Source organism: Mobula hypostoma, chromosome 20, assembly GCF_963921235.1.
Source record: "Mobula hypostoma chromosome 20, sMobHyp1.1, whole genome shotgun sequence".
NCBI classification, from domain to species: Eukaryota; Metazoa; Chordata; class Chondrichthyes; order Myliobatiformes; family Myliobatidae; genus Mobula; species Mobula hypostoma.
Window position 1 is genome coordinate 3,818,312 of NC_086116.1, and position 14,017 is coordinate 3,832,328.

A 14,017-nucleotide genomic window follows, 5' to 3' on the forward strand; every position below is an offset into this window, starting at 1 on the left:
TTCTGCTCGCTCTACTCCAAAACAGTGGGCGCTCCTAAATTAAATTTAAAATGTAAAATAAGAATCCTTTGACCTTTCATCACCCAGTTTCAATCTGGAAGTAACTGGTATGTTCAGAGCAAATGGTGAAACACTGATCTTGGCTGACTGATACTGTCCTGCTGCAGTTGGCCTTTGCTCTGAGATCACTTCCGTCCTGGCTCATTACACAGGAGGGAATGTCACAGCCCTTTCTAGAGAATGGGGTCTGGTGTTTCCCCATGGTCAAGTACGCTGTCTTCCTTTTTATTTACATGTAATGGTACCTGAAGAGCATGACAGATCACCTTATTCACCTTCAAATAGCAGCATTATCTTTTAATACTATGTTTATATTATAATGAGTGTTTTGGTTTTTGTAGGATTGTGGGTCCACTGTAATGATTCAACTGTGACGATCTGTACTGTGGATGAAGTTTGCAAAGCTCAGGCCTACATCCTCTTTTATATCCGTCGACTCCCTCATGGCACTAAACTACCATCACCACCTGCCTCACCTGGTAATAACTGAACACCAGCAACACAATTGCAGCTTGTATACTCATTATAACTACTTTCTCAACACAGTCCTAGCCCAAGGATTTTGTGGATATGCATTTTATGGATGACTACACTGTCGGACTTTCCTTTTTGAAAAGGTGCATAGTTACTAGTTTTATAGTGTTTTTATCAAGTAATTATTTGGGTGTCAAAATAAATGCTTTCAATTGCTTTACATGAAATAATCATCCTATAATAATTATGTACATACAAGACAGCATTTGTAATTTTCATATCTGGTATGTGGAATTCAATGGATCACTAATGGATACCTCATACCGTTGGATAGTTTATTGTTCGGTGTAACAGTGTTAATATTCTATTTAGTCAGTCTTTTAGTTCGGTTCTCCATTGATCTGACACGTCTGCTTCAACAATGTTTACTGATTAATTGTATTATAATGGTCTTTGTGGAATCTGCAGTGATCCTCAGTTTTAAATCTCTAATATTTTATCTGCAACATTAAGATCTCATATTGAACATGCACCTTTATCCATTAATGTGACCCCTGCCCCAGACTTCAAAATGGAAAAGTAATGTTTAATTTTATTTCTAGATGAAATGAGGGTGATAGTTGTGCTTCAGCTCTGCACAGCTGTGGCGAAAATACTTTTGGAGGGTTATGTCAGTTTTGGATTCTGTAGCTTGTGAAGGCCTTGATAAAATGCAGCATAGACTTACTGTAGAAATTAAAAAACACAGGATAAACTGTTAATATCCCTTGTGCCAATGGGTCGTGAACACTTGCTCGAGACTGCCTTGTTGTTGGGTGTGGCACGGTTGACATGCAGGCTTTTCAAGTGGGCACCCTCCTTCCTTGATGTTTCATCAGTTAAGACTGATTTATACTTGTGCGTCAAATTGACGCCATAGTTACAGCATAGCCGCGAACCCTATGCAGATCCCTACACCGTAGCCTGACACACACCTCTCCCAAAATGTAACCACGCATCGCGGCAACGCAAACCGCAACAACTGTGATTGGTCTGCTTGGTAGCATTGCATTTCCTCCTACGCCGCAATAGCTTCCCATTGGGCAACTGAAGGGCAGGGAAGCTTTCCATAAAGCTCTATAGACCTCCGAAATTATGGAATTTCGCTTTTATGAAAAAAGACGTTTGCTTTAAACTTGTTTACCCCAAGAAAGACTACCATGACCATGAAGCCTTGCACAGGCAGGTGTGTGCGCATGCGTGATGTGTGCGAATTGCAGGGCGATACAGACACACCAACGCACAAGTATAAATGCTCGCAACGGCCTAGCCCACTTAGGTAGGCTACGGAGTAAGCTGGTACGCACAAGTGTAAATCAGCCTTTAGGCCACTACATCTCCAGAGGTCTCAACAGTGACTTCTGAGTCCCAGAGTCACCCCTCGTTGTGTCCTCCCACTCTTGATGCTATCTTGGAGCCCAGGGAGGTCTTTTCACTTGACCCAAAGCTATTGACTACTTCTTTCTGCGGCCTCAGTGGCTCTGATGGTTTGCTGTAGAGTCTCACCATGGATCCCTAGCTCCTTCAGCAACTTGATGGTGGATGTGGCTATAAATCCCCGACAACCCACATCCATAGCACAAACTTTGGTTTCCCTGCCACTGAATCCTCCCACAGGACTGTGTTTCACGATGTAGATCATCTGTAATGTTGGTGGTAGCAATTTCTGGTGGAAAGGTGAGTTGTTTATTGACATCCTCCAGCATTTTCCAGTCATGGGCCATGTTCATCGGTCCTGTTTCTGGCTTAGTGGGGAGATTAGTTGGTCTGTTCCCTCCCTCCCGGATGAATGCTGCTGATGTCAGAGCGTTAGTTATCCTAGGGGGCAGTGAGGTCGTTGCTATCCTCTTGGTCTCAGTTGGTGTTGCCAGGCTCTTCAAGACCTGGTTCTGACGCCACATGTATCTGCCTTGTGTGAGGCTGGTTTTGCAGCTTACCAGGATATGATTGAGGGTTGCCGGATTCGGGCACAGGGAACAAGTTGGGCTCTCACCGAACCACTAGTGAAGGTTTCTTGTGAGGGAAGCACATCAAATGTAGCTCTGATGAGAAAGCTAAGTCTGTTTGCTTCAATCTCCCATATGTCCTTCCAGGTGACTTCCCTCCTCTCACTGTTTTCCCACTGCATCCATTGCCCCTGCTTAGCCAGGGAGACAGCCTTTGCACTTTTGTCTGACTCCTCTTGTCACCACACTTCCTTGACAACCATTTTCCTTGCTCTGGAATTGTGGCCTTGTGCCAGGTGGGTCCACTTGCTGTCAGACCAAAGCCACCCCTGCCCTGTTGGACTTGCCCCACAATGTCTCTATCCCTCAGGGCTGCTGTTGCTGCATCACATCAGCTGGGGTCCATTTCCACCCATTTGATAAGGTCCGTGCATGGTCTTGTCATGTTACTGATGGTCTTGTCATGAGAGTTTTTGATTGTCATCTGCAGATAAACTTCAGAATACTTGGATTTCTCTAAGGCTGGTGAAAAGTAGTTCAAGGACTCCTTTACTATAGAGACTGATGTTACTGTTGCACTTTGGAACACCGAACCACTTCTTTACGAATGACATGGTGGTTCGCTCGAGCTTTTTCACAGTTGATGGTGAGACTTCATAGGTAGTGAGTGGCCACATTACCTGGGGTAGGAGTCCAAATTGTAAGCACCAGATCTTCAGTTTTCTTGGCAGCATGGTCTTGTCGATGTTATCTAGGCTGTTGGCAATGTGTTGCTTTAGTTGCAGTACCTGCTTTTTGTCTGTGAGGCTGGCATTGTACTACCTACCCAGGCTGTTCAGACACTGTTGGAATTAGGTCATTGCAGATGAAGAACTTTGTCTTTCAGCATTCCCTTGTCTATAGAGATGCTTTGTGACTTGCTGGGTTTGATTTTCATTCTGGCCCACTTGATGTTTTCCTGCAGCTTTCCAAGTAGTCACTTGGTGCATGCTGCAGTAGTGGTCAGTGTTGTTATATCGTCCCTGTACGTCCTAGTAAGAAGACCAAGTCCAGCACTTGATCTTTTACTGCCTCCCACCTACTTTGAAGCCCTGATAATAACCTCCAGGGATGATAGAATGCAACCTGTCATAATGCCTACTTCCAGTCTCTGCCATGTTGTGGTAAAATCTGCTGTTGTGAGGCACAATTGCAGGTCTTGGAAGTACAAGTTCCCCAGTGTTGTGATGGGCTCTGGTATCTGGAAGAAGTCAAATGCTTCCCAGAGGAGTGCATGGGGAATTGAGTGGAATGAACTGGCGAGGTCCAGGAAGATCACATAGAGATTTTTTTATGTCCTTCCTAGCTGCTTGGATCTGGTGCCATATCATGTTTGTATGTTCCAAACACCTAGAGAACCCTGAAATTCCTGCTTTCGGTACAGGTGTATCAATGTACTTGTTTCTCTCCAGGTAGCTGGCCAGCCTCTATGCCATTACAGTGAAGATGATGTTCCCCCCCTCAATGTTCGGAAGACAGATTGGTCAAAACTGACTGTTCTCTGCATCCTTTTCTTTTGGAATAAGGACACCACCAGACCTTCGCCACACTTCGGGTATTATTCACCTCTGCCACACTACCCTCCTGAGCCTCCAGAGAAACTGCAAGACGTCCGGTGCGTTTTTATAAAGTACTCCTTTAGGCCCGAGAGCAGATGCCGCTCCTGCCTGCCAGAATCCAGATGATAAGTGGGGGGCTGAATTGGTGAGATGTCAGATGGAATGATCATATGTTCCTGCCTTTTCAAGTTGGTGTAAATTTTTTCCAGGTACTCTTCTAGTTCCTGCTTTGATGTTTTCATCGAAGTTCCACTTTTTTTCTGGTGAGGAGTCCTTTAATGAACTTGAAGGGTCTACTCCACGCTCTATTGCGAAAATAAATAAAATTTTATAAAAACTCGCCCACACATCTGTGCTGCATTCCTTGATGTAGCCACTGACTCTTCCTCTCTTGATGCTATGCCTGACCCCAGCTCCATCCCTCTGTTGTCTTCACTATCCGCTTTTAACTTTATTTTTTAATTACTTTATTTAACTTTAAATTTACTTCACTGGATCTGCACCCCCACCCCCATCGCTCAGCTGAGATCTCACCCTAGAGTCCCTTTAGAACAGAAATATGGAGAAATTTCTATAGCCAGAGGGTGGTGAATCTCTGGAATTCAATGCCACAGATGGCCAAGTCATTGGGAATATTTAAAGCAAAGGTTGATGGGTTCGTGATTAGTAAGGGTGTCAAAGATTGCAGGGAGAAGGCAGGAGAATGAGGTTGGGGAGAAAATAAATTAACCACGATCAAATAGTGGAGTAAACTTGATGGGCTGATTCTGCTTCTCTGTCTTGTGATCTTTGTATCCCTGTTTTCACGTTTCAGAGAGGTCGAGATCCATCAGGTGTTGAGCTTTTCTGTAGCCTCTGTCTCCATGCTAGTTTCTTTGGTAAGAAATCTTACCAAAGGATTTAAGATCCTTTCTCCTATCTCCAACACTCCTTAGACATTCCCTTCTAGCCGCTTATCCCCCCTCAATTTTTTCATTTTCAGCTGCTCGCCTGACATCAGCCATATTGACATCTCCAATCCCCTCACCCCATCCCACTCCCCTGAACATATTGCTGTCCACTCTCTGCCCTGATAGCAACCGCAGCATCTACCCCACAATCGAGGATGGTGGTGTTGTAGTTTGGAGGACTGACCTTCACCTTACAGGGGTCAGATGGCAGATCTCAGACACCGCTTCTTACTTACCCCTGGATCAGAACCTGGCCAACTAGCACCGGACCACCATCACCCAAACCTTCACAGATTTATCACCTTTGGAAATCTTCCATCTACCACTTCCAACTTAATAGTTCCCTACCACATGATCCTGTTTTGTGTTCTGCCCTATCCATGTAAAGGGTCCTGTGAAGTGTTTTACTGTTTTCAGAATTTTTTGCACTTGCATCTGACCGTTCAGTCTGTATTACTCAATTACTAGAAACCTGCCTAACTCTTGTCCTGTCGAAGGGTCTCGGCCAAAACGTCAGCTGTACTTTTTTCCAAAGATGCTGACTGCTCCGAGTTCCTCCAGCATTTTGTGTGTGTTGCTTAGATTTCCAGCTTCTACAGATTCTCTTGTTTGAACTCTTGTATTGTTTGGGCTTGTGTTTATATTTTAAACTCTTCAGTTATAATTTGTTCTAAATGAACAAATACTTTTTAAAAATTGAATAATTCTTAATCAACATCTTATTCTTTAGGTTGAATATATCATGCAATACTGTAAGTTTGGATAGGAGTTGACGCTGGTGTGCTGTCGCCATGATTTGACAAATGCCCCATTAGTCCTGACGAAGGGTCTTGGCCCAAAACGTCGACTGTACCTCTTCCTAGAGATGCTGCCTGGCCTGCTGCGTTCACCAGCAACTTTGATGTGTGTTGCTTGAATTTCCAGCATTTGCAGAATTCCTCGTGTATACGTTCCTTGTTTCTATGTTGTTTCTACAGAGGAATTAACAGAGGGAATAACTGGGCTATTGTTCTGATGTAGTTTAACGCAGTCCTAGCTTTGCCTTGAAATACAAGTCTATAGCTAAGTGAGAATAATTGAATCCTGGTGAAAATTCAGTGATAAATTTAGATCTTGAATGCAGTGTGCTGGAGTTATACTTTAAATGTTGAAATGTTGTGCTGTAATGTAGGAAATCATTTTGCATATGATTGTATAACAATTAAGAACTAATATAAAAACAGAATATGCATCACTGTGGAGATACAAGCAGAGTTAATGTTTCAAGCTGATTACATTTGAAACACCAGAAAATCTGCAGATGCTGGAAATCCGAAGCAAACACAAAATGCTGGAGGAACTCTGCAGGCCAGACAGCATCCTGATGAAGGGTCTCAGACCGAAATATCAATTGTTTACTCTTTTCCATAGATGCTGCCTGGCCTGCTGAGTTCTTCCAGCATTCTGGTGTGTTGCTTTTGAAAGAATTTTCTGTTCTTATTGTAACTCTCCAGCGCTTAGTCATTGAATTTGTACAGTACAGAAACTGGCCTTTTGGTACTTTATCTTGCAGAAACCAGACAGCAGCTCTTGTAGACTGGTGACTGGGATCATTTTGGGAAACCAGGAGATCATTTGAGATGCCCAGTTCTTTAAGGTACCCTTCCACTCTTGAACTTTGTTCAAAGTACTGGCTTTATAGGAAAAAGGGAAGGTACATTGCATCCAGAGTTTCTCATGCCTCTCTGACGTAGTGGGGAACCGCGTACGAGGCAAGTTACAGCAGTGGTTTGCCATTGCCTTCTGACGGGTGAGTTTCCAAAGAGATCACCAGCTGGTAACCCAGCACGGATGGAAAGCGTGCAGGGGAGCCGGCTGGATTCGAACCCAGGACCTTTTGTCCTGAAGTACGGCACTGATGCCACTACGCCACCAACCGGGTCTATAGAAGGGACTGAAATTCCATAAATCTTGTGCAAGTCTCCGACTGTATCAGTGAGCATTTGGGTAATTGTGTAATAAAGTGATTAGTGTCAGTGTGAAGTTAATAATGAAGGTAGTTTGTTCCTTGTTCCACGCTTTTCATGTGCAGGGTCCATCACAAAACACCAGTCCATTTACTGTTTCATCTTCTTGAATTTACATCTGAAAAGGAAACCAAATCATCATTTGAACTATTAAGAATCTGTTTTGGGTCACCTTTAATTGGGAAAGGTTTTTAAGTCAGTGTGACATTATATATCTCAAGTAAGAACATGTGAAATTCACAGCAGAAAAAAATGGAGGTCTGTGTTTTCATATCAGGGTTCAAAAAAGTGCAACTTCATCCTTAGTAATATAACATTTAATGTTTCAACTGTGTTCTTGGTGTGATTTTTCACCTTTAAATGTCTGTTGATATCTTTTGTGTGCTTTGGATCAGTATTTCTACACCATGCTTTCTCTCTCCAAGTCCTGCTCCAGATGCTGCTTGACTATTCATACTTTTGCCCAACTGATCTTTAAGCAGTCTATTAATCCTTGATTACTTTCCCCTCTCTCTGCCTCATTGATCTTTACCTTCCACCCAAAGTGCCAAGCCTAGGTTTTTGAAACAAATTCGGAATTTCTACGAAATTGCCTATTAAGGCATCAGGTTCATACTAATATTTTTACTTTTATTGAGCACACTGGGAATTCTAAAGCATCATGTTATATCAAATATTTGATCATCTTGTAAATAATTCATGACAACCTGTGAACTTATTTTTGAGGATTTTTGGTGGTATTCCATATCTTCTGCAGGCTTGGTAAAGGTCAGATTAGGTGTTTATAAAATTGCATCAACCATGCTAATTTCATGCTGTGCTTGTTGCTTAGGGCTGTAACTGTGCTACCGTTGGCCTGATCAGCTGTTGTTGAAACATCTCTTAAGAACCCATGTTCATATTTCTGTTATTTTCGTGTTTTATTACATAGAAAGCCATTTCGCCCAGTCTGTGGCAGTTCAATTCACACACTGCAACTTCCCTATTCCCCGTTAACCAAGATTCAAGACTGTTTAATGTAATTTCCTTTACACAAGTGTAAGAACAAAATAATTTATTCTAGATCTGATGCAGCACAAAAAATTTAAAGATAAGGAACACAATATTAATAAAAACACAATAAATATAAATACGTAGCTTATATACATAAATTGTATGCCCACCACCTACTTACACTATGGGTATTTCATGGTGGCCAATCTGTCAACCAAATGTGTCTTAAAGGTAAATGCTGATTTATACTTGTGCGTCAAATGTACGCCGTAGCCTAACGCACACCTCTCCCAAAATGTAACTACGCATTGCGGCGTCGCAGACTGCAACAACTGTGATTGGTCCACTTGGTAGCATCGCATTTCCTCCTACACTGCAATAGCTTCCCATGGGTGACTGAAGGGCAGGGAAGGAACTCTGGTTGCGATGCTTTCCATAAAACTTTACAGACCTCTGAAATTATGGAGGACCCTGTGCTTGATGCCAGTTTGTAGCTAGCTGCTACAGCCTGTTGACTTCCACCTGAAGCTAAAACTCGAATGGTGATTGCCAGTCTCAGAGTATACTGTGCATACACAGATGCGAAATAAATGGTTGGAGACGATGAAACAAATCGTCGAATCTACCTGCTGACGTCCGAAAATATTTGAAATGCATTTCCTCGTCCATGTCTCTCAGTGACCGGACAAGCACAGAAAATTCACCCTCCTTCAGTTTCAGTCGCCATTGTTTGAAGTTTGAGTTTCCTCGTGTTGAGTTTCAACACGAAGAAACACAACACAGTGGCAGAGAAACCCCTCCACCAACTAGCATTTTGGCGGTGAATTGCAGAGCAAGGCAGATACAGGCGTAAACTAGTACGCACAGGTATAAATCAGCCTTTAACCCACAGGGTCACAGCGAGAATTTTTAAACTTCACAAATAGCACTGGAGGTCAGGATTGAACCCTTGTCTCTGGAGCTGAGGCATCAGCATAATCTGCTATACCCGTGTTTTTTGCATTGATGCTTTCTACAATTTTAAACAATGATCAAGAAGGGTCTTAATGTTTTCAGTTCTCATTAATGAGCTATTGAATTCTCTCCTCTTTCTGGGACCATTGAATGATATGCCTGTTCCAATTTTGGTGAAATTTATTTTGGTCGAAATACAGTGAGAAATATTTTTCTAAAATGTGTATCAAAGAGATGAGAGTTTATCATAAGTATGATTGTGACATAAAATGAGGGAGCAGGGAGTAGTTAAAATGGGAAAAGAATGTGTCTCAAATGTTTTCTACAATCAAGGTTTAGATCCAAAGTTCTATTTTTTGTAAGTGTGGCTCTAACTTGAATTTTTACATATGTGCAACTAGCTTTAATTGACAAGTTGACCTATATCATAGCAGCATTTCATACAGTACAATAGAGGGAAAAAAAGCTTTTACCCAATTTTGTTAAAAGATGATTATTCATTTTGCTATATGAAAATTCTTGGTTGTTGTAAAGCAATGCTATGCAAAATTGTTACTTCAACTTTAGATACTTTACCTCAATAAAGTTTTTAAATAAACGACCTCCAAGTGTTACCTACACTTAAGTCTCCAGATTGAAATTTTTGGTTTTCTGAAAGTTCTGTTGTAATGTAAACATGAAGCTTTGGAGTGGAACACACTACTGTAACATTCACAATATCTCACAACATACTTAAAATTATACAATTCTAAGAGTCTTTTGAGGTGGGTTGGTGGTCTGTTGAAGACTGCATTGCCATTTCTTAAAGAGAAGCATTTCCATCTTGTTTAAAAGTAATTGCTGTCAAACTGTTTCCCATGGATTGGTTCCTCAGTCCTGCCGAAGGGCTTCAGCCAGAAATGTCGACTATACTCTTTTCCATAGATGTTGCCTGGCCTGCTGAGTTCCTCCAGCATTTTGTGTGTCTTCCCCATGGATTGGAATGGGTATGTATTTGGCAAATGTGTTCTATTATGGATGAATGCAAGATATTGATTCTTTATCCATTGAGGAACGTGTAAATTCGAGAGTAACCAAGGTGGTCCAGAGGATTGATTATGGAATGATTAAAAAGAAAGTACATTGTACTGAACTTTAGAACCAGCTAGACCAAAATTGGATGGCTCTGAGTAGTTGCTACAAAAGGGCATGTGAAGAAGAAAAACATAATTACATAGAAAAGATACCAAAAATGAAAAGCAAAGAGGGAACAGAATTGGATTCTTAACTTATTACAGAGAATAATTGTGTGGTTGACTGCGATTTTGCAAGAGTGGAAACTGAGATGTAGTCTTACATGCACAAGAAAAGAGCCAAGGACAAAATATATTCAGTGGTGCTGGAAAGTTGGTGAACCCCGTAGAATTTTCTCTATTTCTGCATAAATATGACTAAAATGTGATCAGATCTTCATACAAGACCTTAAAACTAGATAAAGAGAACCCAGTTAAATAACACAAAAACATTATACTTGTTCATTTATTTATTGAGAAAAATGATCCAATATTACATGTACAAACGTTTGTATTTGTTTGGGGGGGGGGGAGGGTGGAGTATGTGAACCTCTCCAAAAGCCATTTGGAGTTGGGTGATCCGATCAATGAGATGAGATTGGAGGTGTGGGTTGTAGAGGTGCCCTGCCTTATTTATTTTAAAAAAAACACTGAGCCTGCTCTTCTCAAGAAAAATCTGTTTACATGCACCATGCCTCGATCAAAACAACTTTCAGAGGACCTTGGAAGAATTGTAGAGATGCATGAAGCTGGAAAAGGCTACAAAAGCATTTCTAAAGATCTGAATGTTCATCAGTCCACAGTAAGAGAAGTTGTCTACAAACGAAGGAATCTCAGTACTGTTGCTACTCTTCCTAGGAGTGGGCGTCCTGCAAAAATCACACGAAGCACAATGTGCAATGCTGGAGAAGGAAACCACTACTCACCAAACAAAAAAAACATGGCTGCATGTCTCAAGGTGGCAATAGAACCCCAATGGTTCCGGGACAATGTTCTGTGGACAGATGAGACAGAAGTTGAATTTTGACAGAAATGCACCCTGCTATGTTTGGAAGAAAAAGGCCACTGCACACCAGCACCAACACCAAAACCTCATCCCAGTTGTAAAGCATGGTGGAAGAAGCTTCATGGTTTGGGGCCGCTTTGCTGCCTCAGGACCTGGACAGCTTGCAATTGTTGAGGGAACAATGAATTCAAAATTATATCAAAACATTTTACAGAATGTCAGGACAGTGATCTATCACCTGATGCTTAATAGAAGTTGGATAATGCAACAAGACAATGATCCAAAAGACAAGGGTAAATCAACAACAGGATGGTTTAAAAAGAAAATTCATGTTTTGGAATGGCCGAGTCAAAGTCTTGACCTTAATCCTATAGAAGTGTTGTGGAAAGACCTGAAGCAAGCAGTTTATGCAAGGAAACTCACCAACATCCTAGAGTTGAAGCAGTTTTGTAAGGAGGAGTGGCCTAAAATTCCTCCAAGCCGATGTGCAGGGCTGATCAACAGTCACTGGAAACATTTGGTTGATGTTATTGCTGTACAAGGGTATCACACACTTTTTCCAACAAATACGTGTAATATTGGATCATTTTTCTCAAATGCACAAGTATAATGTATTTTGTGTTATTTAACTGGATTCTCATTATCTAGTTTTAGGACTTGCATGAAGATCTGATCATATTTTAGGTCGTATTTATGCAGAAATAGAGAAAACTCTACAGGGTTCACAAATGTTCTAGCATCACTGTAATTTATACTAAAGCATCCAGTGTGAATTCAGTAGAAGTGTAACCAGTGAGTCCTTGAGTAGTTGACAAAAACAGAATGATGGACTAGTAAGAAAATTAGTTAAGCAAAGGAGATAATTGTCTGGTCTTTGCAGCCTATCCATTGATTTGTGAACACCACATAAAATTTATTATATTTTCATTCCAAAGACAAATGGATATTACAAGTATTCCTGTAATTTTTATTGTTTCATTGCAGCTTCTATTTAGGGAAGCCACTGATTTAAAATGATCATTGTAACAACCCTTGTTCCTGCAGCAGATGACCAATGGGATGTTGTATTAATTAGAGTAGCAATTGGGTTCCAGCTGAATGTCCCACTTTAAGTACTAAAGATCTGCTTCAATTTAGTCGAAATTCACTTGAAGCTGTACTTCAATTTCATTTATAAATGGCTTTCTACTCAAAGTTTAAATGCAATCTGTGAACAACCTTTTCCATTCCAATAACTAAGTCTTAACTATGAGATGTGTTTTTTTGACTGTAGAAGGACAATGTTAGCCTACTTAACTGCATCAATTGAGATTTTCAAAAGCAGATGCCCATAAAAATTGATAAGGTAATTGTTTGTGACTGTTTCTTGTAGTATTACACTCTAGAGTTTGAGAATAACTTTCCTTTCTACAGAACATTCTGTTGGCTCTGACAGAATCTATCAACCTTTGCCTTAAATATACAAAGACTTGGCCTCCATCACTGCCTTTGGCAATGAACTGCACAGAATCACCACTCTCTGGCTAAAGAAATTCCTCCTCAACTCTGTTCTAAAAGGATGCCCCTCTATTTTATACTGTCCCACCATAGGAAACATCCTCTCCATATCCACTCTATCAAGGCCTTTCACCATTAGGTTTCAATGAGGTCCCCCTCATTCTTCTGAATTCTAGTTAATACAGGCCCAGAGCCATCAAATGCTTTTCATATAACAAGCTGTTATACCCTGGAATTATTTTTGTGAACCTCCTTTGAACCATCTCCAGTTTCAGCATGCCCTTTTTAAGATAAGGGGCACAATACTGTAAGTGAGGTCTCACCAGTGCTTCATAAAGTCTCAACATTACATCCTTGCTTTTACATTCTAGTCTTCTTGAAATGAATGTTACATTTGCCTTCCTTACTAACCTGCAAATCAACCTTTAGGGAATCCTGCACAAGGACTCTCAAGTCCCTTTGCGCCTCAGTTTTTTGTTTTTTCTCTCCATTTAGAAAATAAGTCTACTCTTTCTTTTACAGAAGTGCATGACCATATACTTCCCAACACTCAATTTCATCTGTCACTTACTACTTTGCCCATTCTCCTAATTTGTCTGTCCTTGTGTAGCCTCTCTACTTAGAAACATAGAAAATCTACAGCACATTACTGGCCCTTCAGCCCACAATGTTGTGCTGACCACATAACCCACTCTAGAACCTGCCTAGAATTTCCCCACCATGTAGCCCTCTATTTTTCTAAGCTCCATATACCTATCTAAGAGTCTCTTAAAAGACCCTATTGTATCCGTCTCTACCACCTTTGCTGGCAGTGCATTCCACGCACCCACCACTCCCTGTGGAAAACTTGCCTCTGACATCCTCCCTGTACCTACTTCCAAGCACCTTAAAACTATGCCTCCTTTTGTTAGCCATATCAGCCTTGGGAAAAAGCCTCTCATCATCTTGTACACCTCTATCACGTCACCTGTCATCCTCCATTGCTCCAAGAAGAAAAGACCAAGGTCATTCAACTATTCTCATAAGGCATGCTTGCCAATCCAGGCAACATTCTTATAAATCTCCTCTGCACTCTCTGTAGTATCCACATCCTTACTGCAGTGAGGTGACCAGAACTGAACACAGTACTCCAAGTGGGGTCTTGGATAGCTGTAACATTACCTCATGGCTCTTGAACTCAATCCCACAGTTGATTGAGGCTAACATACCATACACCCTCTTAACAACACTGTCAACCTGTGCAGCAGCTTTGAGTGACCTAAGATCTCACTGATCCTCCACACCGCCAAGAGTCTTACCATTAATATTATATTCTGTCTTCAAATTTGACTTACTGAAATGAACCACAATTATCTGGGTTGAACTCCATCTGCCACTTCTCAGCCCAGTTCTGCAACCTGTCAATGTCCTCTGTAACCTCTGACAACTCTCCAGACTTTCCA

General features: G+C 41.3%; 1 protein-coding gene across 2 annotated transcripts in view; it reads left to right on the forward strand.

Annotated features, from left to right (window-relative positions):
* usp44 (ubiquitin specific peptidase 44) overlaps nt 1–10,343 on the forward strand; it is a 64,809-nt gene extending 54,466 nt beyond the window's left edge. Inside the window, exons 6-7 of one of the 2 annotated variants that reach the window (XR_010021075.1) lie at nt 402–677; nt 3,971–10,343. Coding sequence is in view for 1 of the 2 variants with exons in the window: in XM_063072255.1 (XP_062928325.1) it covers nt 402–550 (149 nt within the window). In the remaining variant the exon portion in view is untranslated. Of the gene's footprint in view, nt 1–401 lie in introns of both variants that reach the window. The other variant, XM_063072255.1, reaches the window with a different exon arrangement.
* The last annotated feature ends 3,674 nt before the right edge of the window (nt 10,344–14,017 follow it).